We start from the raw sequence: 18,044 nt of genomic DNA, 5'->3' as shown, positions 1-18,044 counted from the left end.
TCCACGTTCTGGGGTTTCAGGATCAGTTAAGGCAGCTCAGGGTTTTTCTCTAGGATTTCCAGGGCTTTCCCCTTCTTTCTTTCTTTTTTAATATACTAGAGGCCCGGTGCATGAAAATTCATGCACTGGAGGGGGGTCCTCCAGCCTGGCCTGTCCCCTCTCACAGTCCGGGAACCCTCAGTGGTGGGAGGCGACCCGGTGATCAGGGGAAGGCGACGCCCCATCACACCTCTGCTGCTGCCACTGCCAGCAGCACAAGCCTCGGCCAGCCCTGGTTACCTGAGCCTCGGGTGGCCCTGGGCGGCTGGGCAGCCAACATGTGAGACTTGCCTGTGCCTCGGGCCGGCCCTGGGTGGCTGTGGGGCTGAGGGGACTGAGGGACTCCGGAGGCAGACGCCCGGCGCGGCCGGGCCCGCCTGCCAATCCGGCGTGCCTGAGGGGACTGGGCACCGCCATCTTGTGGCTGTGGGTGCCATCATCTTTGAGGGTGGGGCAATCAATTATCATATTCCCTCCTTATTGGCTGTGGGTGCCGTCATCTTTGAGGGTGGGCAGTCAATTAGCATATTCCCTCTTTTATTTGATAGGATATTTTTTTATTTCAGAGAGGAAGGGAGAGGGAGAGAGAGAGATAGAAACATCAGTGATGAGAGAGAATCGCTGATCGGCCGCCTCCTGAACACACCCCACTGGGAACTGAGCCTGCAACCCAGGCATGTGCCCTGACTGGGAATCGAACCGCGACCTCCTGGGTGAGAGGTCAACGCTCACTGAGCCACGCGGGCTGGGCTGCCTTCGCTTTCATCAGGGCAGTATTAGAAAGCCAGCCCTGAGCTGCTCTGAGACTCAGCTGGTTAGAGGCCTTTGCCTTTTTCTCCCTTGGGGTCGCAGCCTGTGGCAGAGATAGCCTCTCCCACCGTCACTTACAAAACCTGCACCTCAGAAATTCCGAGATTCCCCCCGTCGTCGTTTGTCTCCCCAGATGAGAAGGAAGAGCTTCCTGGACACCTGCCTTTGGTTGATCGTTGAGATCCCGGCCCCACCCTTACTAAAGCAGATTGTGTCTGCATTGCAGAGTCCCCAGTGACAAAATGACTTAGAATCCATTCCGGCCAGGTCTTCCCTTTGTCTCGGTTGTGTGGTGTGAAGGTCTGAAATGCATCTTTTCACCCTTTTAGGCAGAGGTGACACCTTGAGAGCTGTTCAGATGTGTTGCTTCCACTGAGAATTTCTTTAAAAGGTTTTCTTTAAATTTTTTAATGTTTAAAATCTTTGGTTTTGAAAGCATTACATATGTGAGAATTTATTTTCTGTTCGTTTCACTTGGGGGCAAGGTGTGCAAAACGAGGCTGCTGATTGTGCCTGGATCTCCGAGCCTGGGCGGAGCTTTGGTGGACTCTAAAGGACTCCGGGGTTTGATGGGCCTGGGTTCAAACCCCAGCCCTGCCACTTTGTCTGTGTGACTTTGGACAAGGGGCTTAACCTCTCTGGGCCCCAGTTTTCTCATTTATCAGTTGGGATGATGATAATAATTCCGGACTTAGTGGGTTGAAAACTACATGGGATGGCACCTGGAAGGGCATACATTACAGGGCCTAGTACAATAAAGTAAGAGCCCCCTGTGATTTATGTAGATGCAGCTGTGAATCTGGAGGGGGGGGGGGTGTGGAGAGTAGTAGATTTTGCTCAGGTCAGACCTCTGGACTCAAAGATGCCAAAATAAGGTTTAACAGCCTCCTTATCTGGTTCGCCTTAGTACTCCTCAGCTTCTTTCTGGGGTGAGAACCCAGCAGATTCAAGACCCAGGCGAGTGACTGGTGACAAGAGGAATTGGTCGGCCCAGCCCTGCCTGGCTCCAATGCAGAAAGGAGTGTCACCCTATCCCGCCCTCCCCCTCAGCTGTGACTCATGAGATGGAGGGTGTGAGAGGGCTGGGCTTGCCTGCAAAAGAATATACAGATGTAAAGGGGCATTAGGACTTGGTCAGTAGGAGGTTAAAATGCGTTTGGACGGTTGCATTGATGACAGCGAGAAAAGAGGAGACACATTTTAGAAACACTAGATGAATAAATGTTGGCAATTTTGGAAAATTCATTGGACCCACACTGTGGATTCTCAGGGGAGGCCCAAGGGAGTGAAAATCAGCAGGGGAGGGACCCTCTTGCTGGGGACAGGAGAAGCGAAAAAATACCTTAGATATTACAGTGGTGTGTGGCCCTCCAAAATTCAACCCTGCCCAACAAAATCTTATTTCTTAGTATTTCATTACTCTTGTTAGGCAGAAATTAAATTATATTTAAATTAATTAATTAAATTTAAATATAATTTAATTTTACTCTCTGGAGTGGGGGTGGGAGGGTAGTGGGGGAGATAGCGGTAATGAAAACAAGCTTGAGAAATCCTGTTCTGTACTAGTTCCATGAATGAGCGACTCCCAGACTCATTCCTCTAGGCTCAGGGGTAATATCCACGTAACCCTCACTGCCCATTGACGAGAATGTTTCACTAAGCAAATCGTTGAAACTTGGAACAAGGGAAATTTTCTGCGAGGGACCCCAACATTCCAAGAGGCATAGTTACAGATAAGAAAGTGGGGGCCAGGGTTATGCAGCTGGTCATGAGCCAATATTTCTAAGGCCAAGCCCAGTTCTTGCGTCAGAAATGCAGATCCATGGATTGGAAATGCCTCCTTTTCCTTCTTTCATATATATATATATATATATATATATATATATATATATACACACACACACACACTAGTAGCCCGTTTGCACGAAGATTCGTGCAATAGACCTTCATTCACCTGGCTGCCTGCACCAGTTTTCTGCCGGCACCGGGGACCCAGGCCTTGGCTGTGGCCACCGCCTTCTGCCTTCTTTCAGGGTCGGGGCTTGGCCCCGGGTGGTGGCCTTGGGCTAGGCCGCACCCAGCATCCCTGCTACCGATCGCAGGAGCCGACCCCCAGTGGTTTCCTGTGATCCATGCAGGCTCCCCCCTGGTGCCCAAGGCCGGGAAAGCCTCCCCCCGAGGCTTTCCTGGCCTTGGGCTCGGTGGCACCCAGCGTCCCTGCTACGGATCGTAGGAGCCGACCCCCTGGTCGTTGCCTGCGATCTGTGCAGGCTCCCAGCTGGTGCCCAAGGCTGGGAAAGCCTCGGGCGGAGGCTTTCCCGGCCTTGGGCTCGGCCGCACCCAGCGTCCCTGCAACGGTTTCCTGGTGGGCGTGGTTGGTGGGGGTGGCTTGGGCGTAGCGAAGGTGCGGTCAATTTGCATATCTGTCTATTATAAGGTAAGATATATATGTATATATATACACACATACACACACACATGCAACACACACACAAACACACACTAGAGGCCTGGTGCGCGAAATTCGTGCACGGGGTGGGGGGAGGTCCCTCAGTCCGGCCTGCACCCTCTCCCATCCGGGACCCCTCTGGAGATGTCCGACTGCCTCTTGCAATCTGGGACTGCTGGCTCCTAACTGCTCGCCTGCCTGCCTGCCTGATTGCCCTAAACACCTCTGCCTGCCTGATCACCCCTAATTGCTCCCCTACTGGCCTGATCGCCCCTAACTGCCTCTCCTCGTCCCACACCCGGGACCCAGGATTCCCTCCTCCGGCCAGTCACAGGCACCCAGGACCCGGGCTTCCCTCCCTCTGGCTGGCCGCAGGCACCCAGGACCCGGGCCGGCTTCGCCCGGGCCAGCTGTAGTCACAGGGGACCATGGGCAGGCAGCTTCGCCCAGGCTGCAGCTGCAGGCACCCAGGACCATGGGGCGGATGGCTTGTCCCTCTCCCAGGATGCAGGCGCAGGCATAGCCGCTGGTGCCCGGGACCGCGGGGCAGGTGGCTTGTCCCTCTCCCAAGCCACAGCCTTGCTGGTCCCCATTCCTCTCTCCCAAGCTCATTTATGCCTGGCTGGTCCCCATTCCTCTCTCTCCAGTGTTGCGTGTCTGAGCCGTGATGGTGTGATGGCATGAGGGTGTGACAACCATTTGCATATTAGCTCTTTATTATTTAGGATATTTTTATTTATTTCAGAGAGGAAGGGAAAGGGAGAGAGTGTTAGAAACATCAATGATGAGAGAGAATCATTGATCGGCTGCCTCCTGCACACTCACTGCTGGGGATCGCGCCTGCAGCTGGGCCATGTGCCCTTGGCCGGAATGGAACCTGGGACCCTTCAGTCTGCAGGCCCATGCTCTATCCACTGAGCCAAACCGGCCAGGGCCTCCTTTTCCTTTTCTTTAACCAGCACTGACGTTCAGAGACAGAGCATTGGGCCCTGTGCAGAGACAGAGCATATGTGAGAGACGTTCAGAGACAGAGCATTGGGCCCTGTGCAGCAGGAGACACGGGGCCCTCCTTCCGAAGGTGTCCAAAGTGTGAGGTGGTGGCCCGGAGTTCCCGCCCTTGAGGGGCCTTCCGAGGGGAGCACCCTGTGGGACTGACTGCACAGGTTCCTGCCTGGTCTCACTTCCCATTCCTTAGCATTTTCTTGATTTCTATGGGGGTGCGTGTAAGGTCATGGAGACTGGCCTTTGAAGTGTTCTCGCAAATGGACAATGGAGAAAAGCCACTCTCGGGTTTAACAACAAAGTTAAACAATGGGGGCTGGGGAGGGACCCCCTTGTTTATTCCTGTATTTCCCCCCACAAAAAAAAAGCCCCCGGTAACCATGGCAACCAGGGCTCTGCCGCGATGCCTCAAGGCCCAGGATGCTCAAGGCTGTGCTTTTATGGGCAAAACTGTGGCTTTGCGTTTTGTTAAGTGCTGAGATGCTTTCCCAGGGTTTCCAGTTTGTCCCAGGAAAAGGGACACAAGTGTTAGCTATAATGGTGCTAGCACCTCAGCACCCTGGCAGCCCGATCAGCGTGAGGGAGGGTTCTCGGTGACAGTGGGGTGTGCGTCCGTTGTGTGTGGGGGCGTCTGCGTCTGTGTCTGTGTGTTGGGGTGAGAGACTGCTGCTCTTAAGAGTGTCATGTTGTGGGTTAGGAGGAGGGAGAGGAGGCGGGTTGAGCACATTCCTTCTGGAAGGGTGAGTAGGTGGGTGGCTAGCTGGGCCTCCTGCCCCTGGGGGAAATCAAAGAAAAAGAAATGCGGAGGGGGTGGACGTGGGACTGAGTGAAGTGGCATTTCCTGGCCTGGGGCCTGGGGGAGGAATGCTGTGGAATTTATTTAGAAAGCTTTCAAACCAGCTGGTTATGGGGTTGTTGCTTTTTTCTTTCTTTTTTTATTTTTATTTTTTACTATTCTAGTCTGTTGCTCTTGTTCTTTCCAAAGCCATAAGCATGCTTATGTGGCTGTTTGATCAAAAGCAGTGTTCCCAAGAGACAGTGCCCTGAAATTCCAGAAAATAGGATGTGACTACAAGAAAGACGATGCCTGGTTAATGAACGGGGATCCTGGGCCTTAATTTCCAAAAACAGGAGTTCTTTACAGTCCAGGGGCAGGAGGCTCCTGGCCCGACACTGGTTCTGTTCTTCCTTTCCAGTTCTGGCCGCGTTCCTTTTGGAGGAGAGAGGTGGTGGTTTTGAAGTAAAGGAATTCCGCTTCTGAGTTGAGTCATTGATTTCCAGCGGTTTGACCCAAACTATTTGCCCCATTTAGGGTACCCCAGACCTGGTCTTCCCCTCCCCAAAAGCACTCCGATTGCAACCACTGCAAACAGGGCTATTTTGGGCTTGCCACACGCACGGCGTTTTCTGCTCTCGTGGCGTTTTTCCATGGGACTCAGTGTTCGTAATGAATTGTGTAAGCAGCCAGGGTCTGCCTTTCTGAGACAGGGACAGCACGTCCTTGACGTTGGATGTGGATGTCAATTCCTGCAGAGCATCTCGGCCTGTTCCCCCAGCCGAAGACTGCGGAGCCCGGAGCCCAGTCCCTGCCGGAAGCAGATGGGGAAGTGCCTGGGGCAGCCCGAGGGGACATCAGCTGACGTAGGGGGTGAGCCTGATAGAGAAGTGTCCTGGGCTGGTCTTTGTGGTCTCTCTTTGTCCACCTGCATTTCTGTGTCTGTGTGTCAGAGGAGCCTGGCAACGGCCCTCAGCCGCTTTCCACGGCGTTCCCATGCGTCACCCCGGAGCCTGTGTCCACAAAGCTGGTCTGCCCTCCTGCTTCACCCTCCCCTGTGGACTTGGGTGTCCGACCTTCTGTCCCGTCACCCATACGTGGGCTGTCTGTGGTTTTCTTCTTGCCTCCCTTACGGACCTTCTGTGTCACCTACATTTTCTAGGGTTGGACCTTCCTCATCTCCATAGCCTCCCATGGTTCCCGTTGCTCCTTAGCATTGCTCTCCCGTAGAACCAGGAAATGGGCCACACAGGTGTTTTAAATGGTTTAGTAGCCACGTCTTTTAAAATTTAAAAGAAACAGCTGAAATGCATTTTAACAACATACTGTAACTCAGCTCCATATATCCGAAATAGTATCATTTTGACATACAGCCGATATTTAAAAATTATAAACAAGATATTTCACATTCATGTATTTAAAAGTACTTGAAATCTAGGGTGTATTTTACATCGACAATATTTTACATTGTATCCCAGATTAGATGCTAAAATTTTATCAAAAACATTCAGTCTTTTTTGTTATATATATATATATATATATATATATATATATATATATTTGATTTTTTACAGAGAGGAAGGGAGAGGGAGAGGGATAGAGAGTTAGAAACATCAATGAGAGAGAAACATCGATTCAGATGCCTCCTGCACACTCTCTACTGGGGATGTGCCCACAACCAAGGTACATGCCCTTGACCGGAATCGAACCCGGGACCCTTCAGTCTGCAGGCCGACGCCCTATCCACTGAGCCAAACCGGTTAGGGCAAAAAACATTCGGTCTTGATTCAGAGTTTATTAAATTTGCTGTTGCAAAAATAGATTCACCTACCTGAGGTGTCCCAGAATTACATAAAAGTTCTCTAGTCAATGAATTCCATAGTCAGTTTTAAATTTAGATTGCTTAAACTTAAAAACAATTTGAGAATTGAGTTCCTCAGTCACACTGGCCGTATTTAAAGTGTTCAACAGCCTTGTGAGGCTGGTGGCGACCCTGTTGACCCAAAAAGAGAACATTCCACGCTCCCAGAAAGTTCCATCGGACAGCACAGTCTTATCAAGCCCAAACACCCCAAAAGGACTTTCAACATTTTCTGCAACCCGGCCCCAGCCCGAGCTCGATGTGTCGACTTTGTCTTGCGCGTGTCCACTTCCCCGTGCCTCTCTTTCCACTTTGAAATGCACGCCCTTCTCTCCCCCCGGAGAAGTCTTTCTTCGTGCTCGGCTGGACGGCAGTGCCTTCTCGAAGGATTCGCCCCTTCTCCCCGCAGCAGAATGAATGGCTGCCCCTGCTTCCCACGGGTTCTAGAAGACCCAGCCGAATGGGAAGGGGCCGCAGGCCCGTCGGAGCCCCCGGACCGTGGCTCGCTGCCCCGGGAGCTCATACCCCATGTCTCCTGGGACAGGTTTGAATGGATCTTCTAACAGCAGCCTTGGCCCTGCCCCGTCGGAAAGCAGAGCCACACAAAGGACGGCACTGTGTCCTCTCCGCGGCTGCCCTGGGGCTGTGAGCGGGGCCTTCAGACAGGAGCTCACCCTGGGTACAGGCCGTGTAATTCTAGGCGGGCATCGGCTCCACGAGAAAAAAACAACCCTTTCTTTGCCCTCACAAAAGGAAATGTGGGCCTGGCTGCTCTGATACTCATTTTTCAAAATAGGAACTGCGTGTGTGTGTGTGTGCGTGTGTGTGTGTGTGTGTGCATGTGCGTGCGTGCGTGCGTGCGTGTGTGTGTGTGTGTGTGTGTGTGTTTACTTTAAAAAAATATATAACATATATACAGGAAGTGCATAATTGTACAACTCAGATGTTCACAAAGTTAACGTGCCCATGTAACCAGCCCCCTGATGAGGAAAGAGAACATGACCAGCACCCCCAAAAGGCCTCCTTCCCACCCCTTCCAGACTCTTCCCCGCCTCCTGGGAGTCACCACTTTCCTGTCTTCTAGCCCCATGACTCATCCCGCCCGTTTCGGAACTGTGTGTCCAGGGCATCACAGGCTGTGCATTTCTGGCGTCTGGCTTTTGCTCAGCACTCTGTTCGCCATAGCTTGTGGTTGGTCTCGAATGCCTTGGTCTTTTCTGGCATCGGAAACTTTATTCGTAAAAAGACGCGGCGGTTCGAAACGAAGAAAACACTCGAGGTGAAGGACAGGTTGCCGTTGGGTGGTGGTTTGAAGTGTGAAGAACCTTCTGCTCGGGGTTTTCTAGGTTTGGGCGATTTTCGGTTGTCATTATTTACCTTTTATCTTTACTTAGTGAATCCTGGTTAAGGTGATAATTCTTGGGCCTTGAAAGGATGTGAACTCCCTTTCTGGCTTTTGGCCACGGCTGGACATGAGTCATTTCTTCAGATTTTCTTTTTGTCGGGTAGAAAATTAAAGAAGAGGGTCGAGGAGAGAGCGAGAGAGAGAGAGAGATGTCAGTTAAATTGCTTATGTGGTGTCTTCTGGTTTTGCCTTAGGTGAAATGTCTGCTCCGGGATTGTACCAGGCGGCCGCCGGGCCTTCGTCGGTGCCCTCCGCGCCCCCAACCTATGAAGAGACGGTGGCCGTTAACAATTACTTCCCCACGCCTCCTGCCCCCGTGCCTGGGCCAACCACGGGGCTCGTGGCTGGCCCCGATGGGAAGGGCATGAACCCTCCTGCATACTACACCCAGCCAGCGCCCGTCCCCAACACCAATCCAAGTACGTGCCACCTCTCCCCTCCCTGGTCCCCCTTCCCACCCGGGCCTTGGGGGCTCCGTGAGAATCAGGAGCGAAGTCAGCCCAGTTTTCATCCGTCTGACATGTTACACACAGTCTCTCAGGTTCCGCAGCGGTGGGGCTCATGGCTTTCCCATGATAAAGTCCCGTTGACGAGCGTTCTCAAGTCCGCCATAAATCACCCCTTTGGCACTTACACTGTGCCAGAGAAATTTGGCAATGACAGTTTGCTTTTAGAGACCCCACCCTTCCCGCTGAGGTTTGATAGACGCCCTGGGCCCTGAGTTGAGGGCGGGAGTAGGAGCGGGAGGAGAAACGGCCCCGTGTGAGGAATCGGGGAGCTGAAACCCGCCCCAGCGCACCGTGTGCAAAGGGTGCGCCCCTGCCTCCCAGCAACTTTATTTTTATATCCGCTCAGGGCTTAATATCCAAAATGTATGAAGGACGCAGACAGCTGAACACCAAGGAGACAACCCAGTTAAGAAATGAGCAGACAACCTGAAATAACACTTCTCCAAAGGGGACACACAGATGGCCAGCAGACGGGAAAACGGGCTCCTTGTCACTAACCATCAGAGAGACACAAATCCAAACCACAATCAGATATCACCTCACACCTGTCAGGGGGGGGCGGGGGGAGAGCCTTTCTTTCGAAGCTCGTTCTCTAATCATTGCCTCCCAAACTACCTGAAAAGAAAGCACACGTAAAAAAGTGTACCGTGTGTCGTGCACAGAGGGCCTCGTGGCTGAGGCCGCGTGGTGCTGCCGAGAGCAGCGTGGGGCTCTGCCTGTTGGCACCTGCAGGACTGAACTCCGGGCGGTCAGGATCTTGGCGCACCGGCGTTCATTTGTGTAGCCCAGGGAAGACACCCGTGTGGACACGACACACACATTCAGCGTGCAAGGGGAGTCTCACTCCCTTTCCCGTTGCACCCCATCGACCCTCGCAACTTTTAGGTCACCACTCTCAACACTGAAGTCCCCCTCCTGCTTTTCTTTTTGCAGACACAATGAATACAAATACATAGTCTTGCCACTTCCTTTTCTTACAGAAATGGTAGCATGCTGTACACGTGCTGTGTGTGTATATGTATACTCTTCTGTACCTTGTTCCCCCCCCCCCCCCACTTAACAAAATATCCATATGCGTCCATAGACAACTTCTCCATTCTCTTTTACAGTGCCAACAGAGTATAATGTCCAACTTTTGAAATTCTGCCAGCCTGGTCAATAAAAAATGTTATCTTAGTACAGTTTTAAATGTCAAGAACGAAGGAGGCGTATCACCTTTTCATTTGTTTAAGCCCATCTGTATTTCCTAATAATAACTGCTCTTTTTGCTGGAATTAGCTGGAGCAGGTTCCTGTGGTTGCATACTGTCACGCTGTTTCAAACCGCTTTCTCCCGGAAGCCAGAGTTCCTTCATGCACTAACATTGATATCGGTCCGTGAAGGACCCACGTGGAAGAGCTGGATTTGGCCCCAAGTGTCCATCCTTCTAGAGATAAAGGAAAAGGAGTCTAAGGTGATGGGAGGTCGGCTCTGCCTCCAGCATTGGCTCCAGCTGCCCAGACTGGATCGAGTTTTTCTGTTAAATGCTTGGCAAAGGCGTTGAAGCTCACATTTCTGTCACAGGGACTTGGGACTTGGGAACAAGCAATATGGTGGCCTGTTGATCATGATTTAATAACTTCAGAAACATCCACAGATGTGACATTCTTCTATCTTTTTCCTTTCTTCTCTTCCTGTCTTCTCTTACTCTTTCTGCTTTGGTTATTCCACGCCTGTTACTCCGGGTCGGAAGTCTGACAGGCCTCCCCGGGCTGAGCGAAGGTCTGGGCTCTAGGAGAGAAGCCATTCCCTTGCCTGTCCCACTTCTTGGCTCGTGGCCCCCTTCCTCCATCTTTAAAGCCACACCGGCAACCCAAGTCCCTCTCACGATCACATTGATAAGGGCAGAAATAGGATACTGAGGGCCAACTCTAATTGTAAGAAATACTAATCATGCTCTGTTAACCATGATGGTTTTGTTCGGATTAACGAAGGCTCATGCTAACCCTGCTGGGAGCTCACCTGGAAATGCAGCCCATCCTCCCCATCAGGGGGCTGCCTATCATCACGGCAAGATTGACAACCTTGTTGCAGGAACCAGAGCTACCGGCCCTTTGAAGACCCCCCAGCCTTTGCATACCCACAGGCCTTTGCAAATCTCCAGCCCCCATTACCTGTTGACTACTTCCCCATGTAATCTTTGTCCTTCTACCCACTATAAGCGGCTGGCTTATGGTGGGGGGCAGAGCAGATTTTTGTGGGTGGCCTGCTGCTCTCCCATACTGCCGGCAGTATTGGAATAACCACTCGTGTGTGACTCAACCCTGTCTCTGCTTAATTGGCTCAAGTAGTGACAGGTAGCCTGGAACCACTGATTGTCTATCCGGTTACAACATCACATCATTGCTTCATGGCCTTGCCCTTGGGGACTTCCTGCTGCCTAGGGACACAGCTGATTCAAAATCACAAGCAGCTCAGGAGGAAATCGCCAGGTCAGAGAGTGGTCCCCGGAGTCCGCCCGGGTCCCCTCACCCCCTTGGGCCTCAGTTTCCCCATCTGTAAGTAAGTAAGGGCTCATCGGGTACCTGTATCAGTGAGTTCTTAAAATGAGATAAAGTTTTATGAGTAATCATTTCATAAAAGTGCTCAAGTAACTTTGACCCCCTCGAGAAGGGAGGGGACAATTATTTTAGATCGTTCTCTGATCGATAAATAACTCATTCTTGCACCTCCCCCACCCCCACCCCAAAAGTCTTAATGAAACTGACACGCGGGTACTAAAGCAGGCTTCAGTGCTGCTCTTCTGGGAGGAGCGTCAGGCTCACTTAGCCCTGGGCGGCCGTGCATTTCCTCTTAGGGCAGCGGCACTCCAACAGCCCAAGGAAGGACCAGGAGGAAGTCCCTGTGACAGAAATATGAGCTTCAACACCTTTGCCAAATACCAAAAAGAGCATGTAAAACTCTCAGGGCTTTGGGACTGACATGGCTAGATTCTCTCCCAATTGCGAATGTCTGTACACGTTTGCCATGGAGTTTCCTCTTTTTAGCATGACCTCATATCCTCACTGCATGTGTTCACATGGTTCCCGGACTTGTCCTGAAGAGCTGGATCCGGGTCCCTGCTCGGTGACCCGGCCTTTTCACTGGCATTGGAGTTGGTAAAGGGACCTGTTTTATGCAAAGAGGGAATTTATCGAGGAGCCCCTCTGTCCGAGGCACGGTGAGAGGTTCTTTCTTTACCAGCATTATCTTCTTTAATCCCAACAACAACTCTGTTACATCCATTTTTTATTTTATCTTATTTTATTTTTAAAACATATATTTTATTGATTTTTTACAGAGAGGAAGGGATAGTGATAGAGACTTAGAAACATTGATGAGAGAGAAACATCGACCAGCTGCCTCTTGCACACCCCCTCACTGGGGATGTGCCCGCAACCAAGGTACATGCCCTTGACCGGAATCGAACCTGGGACCCTTCAGTCCACAGGCCAATGCTCTATCCACTGAGCCAAACCGGTTAGGGCTACATCCATTTTTAAAATAACAGCTTTGTTCAAATATAATTCCCAGACCAGAAGGTTCGGCCTCTTTAAGTGTACAACTCAGTGGTTCCTGTCTGTTCGCAGCACTAATTCCAGAACATCCCATCACCCAGAAAGAAATCCTGTACCCTCTATACCCGTTAGCGGTCATTCCCCAGCCTCCTCCCCCAGCCCCTGGCCATCTAATCTGTGGGTTAGGAAAATGGGGGCGAAAACCTACCACGTCACGGTCTCTGAAATTACCATCTGCAGACCACCGTCATAGAACCACTCAGGGAGCTTAAGACAGTTTGGGGACCTGCCCTGGACCAGCTGGATCAGGCTGTGCTGGGGGCGGGGCCCGGGGACCTGCATTCTCCGCTCCTCACATGGCTCCATGGCCCGTTGCCTTTGGAAGCCTGGCCCGCTGAGCACAGTCCTTGCCTCGGCTCGCCTGTGGGGTTCTGAGAGCCCCTCAAAGGGTATTTCTGGAAATCTGCCACTTTCCTCTTTATCTCTTTTTATCACCCCCTCCTATTTTTTTAATATTAGATTTGTGTGTGTGTTTTTATATATTAGACTTGTGTGTTTTTTCATAGCACATACATGTCAGAGCAAAGTGCTGCACATACAACTACAGGTCATTTTGGGGGGGAGCTTGTGAAAAACAAAAGTGCACCTGCTTTAGTTGTGCAGTCCCACCTCGAGGGAGGAGTCCGCGGTGAAGGTGCTCCGGGCCCTGGCAGCGGCTTCCTGGTGGTGGCTGCCCAATTTCTGCAGCCTCGGGCCTCCCCACCTCATTTTTTAAATTATGGTAAAATCTATACTAATAAAAAGGTAATATGCTAATTAGACCAGGTCCACCGGACATCTTCCGGCCTTCCGACTTCCAGACAGTTAGGGGGAAGACCAAGCCAGCAGGGGGCTAGTTAGGGGGAAGACCAAGCCAGCAGGGGGCTAGTTAGGGGGGGGACCAGGCCAGGATGGGGCCTAAACCGGCAGTGGGACATACCCCGAGGGGTCCCAGATTGGAGAGGGTGCAGGCCGGGCTGAGGGACCCCCCGCCCCCGTGCACGAATTTGTGCACCAGGCCTCTAGTATACAACATAAAATATATCATCTTAAGCATTTCCAAGTATAAGTTCAGTGGCACTAAGTACATTCATATCGTGCCACCACCACCCATTTCCAGAACTTTTCCATCTTGCAAAACTGAAACCCTGTCTTCATTAACTCCCCAGCCCCCTCCCTCAGCTCCTGACAACCACCGTCTACTTTCTGTTTCTATGAATTTGACTGCTCTAGGTGCCTCCTAGATGAGGGATCCGGCAGCATTTGTCCTTTTGTGTCTGGCTTATTTCACCAAGCGTCACATCCTCAAGGTCCATCCATGTTGCATGTGTTGAGGCTGAGCCATACTCCATTGTATGGATGGACCACATTTTGCTTATCTGTTCACCATTCGAAGGACATTTGGCTCTTGAAATAGTGCTGCTGTGAACAGGGGTGTGCAAATAATTGTAAAGACCCTGCCTCCACCTTGTCTTCTAACAGATGTTTCCTGGTTTACTCACCGGCTCTCTCCTCTTCCCTTCCATCAGTTACCGTGCAGACGGTCTACGTGCAGCAGCCAGTCTCCTTTTTCGACCGCCCGGTCCAGATGTGTTGCCCTTCCTGCAACAAGATGATTGTGACCCAGCTGTCCTACAATGCCGGTGCCCTCACCTGGCTCTCCTGCGGGAGCCTGTGCCTGCTCGGGTAAGTCAGGGCCACTCGGCACCCCGGGCTCTCCCTCATTCCTCTCTTGCAGGATTTCTCAGCTGTAGCACTTACTTCTGTCTCACGAAGTGCCGTCCTATGCATGTAGGATGTTGCTCAGCATCCCTGGCCTCTACCCGCTATGTGCCAGTAGCTCCTCCCCAAATCATAATAAATAGAAATCGTCTCCCGTTGAGAACCGCTGTTCTTAAGCATCTCAAAGCTTGGGAGCTGCTGTCCCATCATTTCTTCTTTCTTGTTCGTTTGTTAATCCTCACCCGAGGATATTTTCCCATTGACTTTTAGAGAGAGTGGAAGAGAGAGAGAGAGAGAGAGAAGAGAGAGAGAGAGAGAGGTAGAGAGAAGGAAAGAGAGAGAGAGAGGGAGAGAGAGAACCATCAATGTGAGAGAGACACATCAATTGGTTGCCTCCTGCACGCACCCCAACCAGGGATGGGGATCGAACCTGCTATCCAGGTATGTGCCCTTGATTGGGAATTGAACCTGAGACCCTTCGGTGCGAGGGCTGATGCTCTAACCCCTGAGTTATACCGGCCAAGGCCCATAATTTCCTCTTGCTCGTCTGCTCACACCACTCCCTATATGACATATAGTATATGTAGTGACCAGCAGAGCATCCACTTGCATCTGTATAGCGTGATACCTCAGGGATCTCTTTTTCTTCTAGGATTCCGTGATCGAAATCATAATGTTTGCCTCACTCCGAGAGAAGCTTTAAACATCTGCACATTAAAATACTTGATAGTCATCTCTTTAAAATGCCTTATCCTTTTATGAGCCCAAGTATTTTTCCCATTGCCTCCACAAGGGGCTGTGTAAATATTTATGTCTGCACCAAGGGCATTTTATTGAAAGAGACAATAGTTTCTGTTCTGAGAGAAACTTGAATATACACAATTTAACACGCCCCAACACCCCCCCCCCCATCCCCGCCCGCCCCTGCAAACTGATAAAGGCAGCCTCCTGGTTCCTGGCCGTGGACTCTCTCAGAAAACCATGGGGCTCTGTTTTCTTCCCCGGAGGAAGCGGCGTTCGTGCGTTTCTTTTCAGGAGCCCCTGCCTCTTATACGACTGGCCATTTCTCCCTGTGCTGCAGGCCTGGTGAAGGCCCTGCCTGGGTTTGCCGGTGACGTGGGTTAGAGACAGGACTGGGGGAACTTTGTGTGGTGGTTGCTGTAAGAAGCAGCCTCTCCATGTGGAAAGGGGATCCCTCCGAGACAGAGGTCAGCACACTCCAGCCCGCTGTAAGTTGGACTGGAACACATCACCTCTGCCTACGGGGCGTCTCTGGCTGCTTTCACCCGACAGCGCGGGTGACAGAGGTGCTCCCTGGCCCTGTACCAGAGAAGCCCACCAACCTCAGTCTGAGGCTCTGGACGGTGCCAGATCGCCCGGGACTTGAAAACACACTCGGCACAGTCGTCGGTGGGAGCAGCCTTGGCAGGGGTTGGCGTATTCGTTTCCTAGCGCTGCCGTAACCAATGACCTCAGACCTGGTGGTTCAGAACAATAAGAATTTATTCTCTCTCGATTTTGGAGGCTTGAAGTCCAAAATCAAGGTGCCACGCGCCCCCTGGGGCTTAAGGGGCGAGTCCTTCCCGCCTCTTCCGGCTTCCGGAGGCCCCGTGTCCTTGGCTTGTGGCTGTATCACTGCTTGTGTCTTCACGTGGCCTTCGCCCCCCTGTGTCTCTGTGTGTCCTGTTCTTATGAGGATACCAGTCATTGGGTTTAGCGGGCCACCTGAACACTCCGTCATGACTTCATCTTGAGATGAATCATACCTGCAAAGACCCTTTCTCCAAATACGGTCCCATGCGCAGGTTCCGGGGGGACTGGGCTGCCTGATGTATCTCTTTGTACTGCCTGATGTATCTCTTTGGGCTGCCTGATGTAGCTCCAGCCGCTCACCTGCTCCTCGGGGGCTGTGTCTGTCTTCCAGGTGCGTCGCCGGCTGCTGCTTCATCCCTTTCTGCGTGGACGCCCTGCAGGACGTGGACCATTACTGTCCCAACTGCAAAGCTCTCCTCGGCACCTACAAGCGTCTGTAGGACTCGGCCAGACCCGGAGGGAGCCGTGCGTGGCAGGAAGTCCTTCCCGACTCTCACCCGCTCCACCCCGGATGGAGGGTCCACCTCGGTGGTCTCGTCTCTCCATCTCTTCGTGTCTTCTTTTGCGGGGGGGAAATATCGCAAAAGCCACACACTTCCCAGCCCCAGAAACTGCTGCTTGGAGTCGTGCACAGGACATGCAAAGACGTTGACCTTGAGGACTGGGTCAAGGGTTTCCGGCCGCCCACGACCCGAGCCGTCCATCTACCTGTGATCGTTGCCCTGCCTGAATATCTTCTGGTGATTTGCCTTGCCAGCTTCTTTTCTCACCTCAGTGGGCCTTTCCGGTGGCGGCTCAGACCGAGAAGTCACAGGGGGCCTTCTTTTTGAGGCCGTTCTGGCCTGAATAGGACTAAGCCAGCCTGTAGTGCTGCCATCGCACCCCTCTGGTCTCACGTCTGATGGCAGAAATCTTGCCTTAAGGCCTTGGCGCTCAGATTCTGTAACTGCAGGCTTTCTGCTAGCACAAAAATTCACTTTCATTTTTTACTTCATTTTCAGCGACAAGGAGGGACCACTCACAGCCCCCAGACCCATAGATGCGTGCTAGGGATACAGAGCTGGCTCTCGTCACTGGTCGGCTTCCCTCCGTTCTGGGTGCCAGACCCTCGGCCACTTTTCATGAAGGGCTTTTTCTTGTGGAGAGATTATTTGTATTAACAGTTTTTATGACCCTTTGGCCTTAAACGCCTTGGAACATAATTTTGACGGAAGGGATTTATAGAACCATTTTCTGTGACCATATAATTGGTGTCATTTTCCCTTTTGCCAGGGCACTCTCATATATATATATGTTTTTTGTTTTTTTTTTCCTTAATAGAAAAAGTAATGGGTAATTGCATCCCCGGCCTTTCCTTGGGTTTTAGTGTGGTCCTTACGAACCTCTATTAGGGAACTCAGAGCGGGGCCCCTTTTGGGTTCCTGGGGGTGTGTTTGGAAAGACAAGGAAAAGCATGTGTGAGCACGTCGGGTCCCATGGTGCTGAAAAGCTTGGGACCTGAGTGATTTCAAAGGAATCTAAAGTCTGATTTTAGTTTTCAGAAATAGAATTTGTTGTATAGCCTCGGGAGACATGATTTCTAGGATTCAAGCAGCAAGCCAGGGTTCTCGGGTGGCTGCTGTGTCACCTCTGACATCAAGACTTCCCAGAGTCCCCATTTTGATAATAAATAGGTCCACGGAGTGCATGTGAATAATACCATTTAGAAACCCAGCCTCATCCTTGAATGAAAATCTGTGTATCGGCTGAGAATTAGTCATAATCATTGATTCAGCGTATTCATTTGATGTTTTGAAAGTTTCAGTAATTATTTGCTCAACGAATATGGATACTACATTGTACTTTGGTGTTTATATCTGCTTTTAAAAAATAAAGTCTTTGGTTCACTTGGTGAACTATTTATCGACTCTTAACCGTGCAGAGGAAGGTCTCGTGCTTCCAGCCCTCGTGACCAGGGACCTTTATCTGCCCCATCGCAGTCGAATTCAGACCTACCGCGTAGCCCGCGATGCCAAGATGCCGATGTTGAGTTGGGTGGGTTGCTGGTGAGTCCGATTTGAATGTCAGGCTATTGGGACTCAATAGGCGTCATCGGTGGCAGCCAGCCACAGCTTTCAAGTTTTAATAAAATGCACAGAAGAGAGCTGTCCCCATTCATTCTTGGAACAACACATGCTTTGTTCATTGGTCAGGGTGGCTGTGGACGCTAAAAGGAGAGCTTTGTCACTCGCAGGGAATGGGAGTGTCATCCTCCCTTCCCTACCTGGCGACACGGCTTCGTTTTGGCAGATGCAGGAAAAGAAT

General features: G+C 51.5%; 1 protein-coding gene across 1 annotated transcript in view; it reads left to right on the top strand.

The window, feature by feature from the left end:
• The window catches only part of LITAF (lipopolysaccharide induced TNF factor), a 34,599-nt gene extending 16,946 nt beyond the window's left edge, over positions 1–17,653 (top strand). The window contains exons 2-4 of the mRNA XM_054714726.1: positions 8,536–8,760; positions 13,955–14,111; positions 16,072–17,653. Of these exons, the coding sequence (XP_054570701.1) occupies positions 8,541–8,760; positions 13,955–14,111; positions 16,072–16,180 (486 nt within the window). The 5' untranslated portion in view covers positions 8,536–8,540 and the 3' untranslated portion in view covers positions 16,181–17,653. The remainder of the gene's footprint in view (positions 1–8,535; positions 8,761–13,954; positions 14,112–16,071) is intronic.
• The last annotated feature ends 391 nt before the right edge of the window (positions 17,654–18,044 follow it).

The sequence above is a fragment of the Eptesicus fuscus genome, chromosome 4, assembly GCF_027574615.1.
Source record: "Eptesicus fuscus isolate TK198812 chromosome 4, DD_ASM_mEF_20220401, whole genome shotgun sequence".
Lineage (NCBI taxonomy): Eukaryota > Metazoa > Chordata > Mammalia > Chiroptera > Vespertilionidae > Eptesicus > Eptesicus fuscus.
The sequence above is the reverse complement of the archived record's forward strand: the minus strand, read 5'-3'. Positions and strand labels throughout refer to the sequence as shown.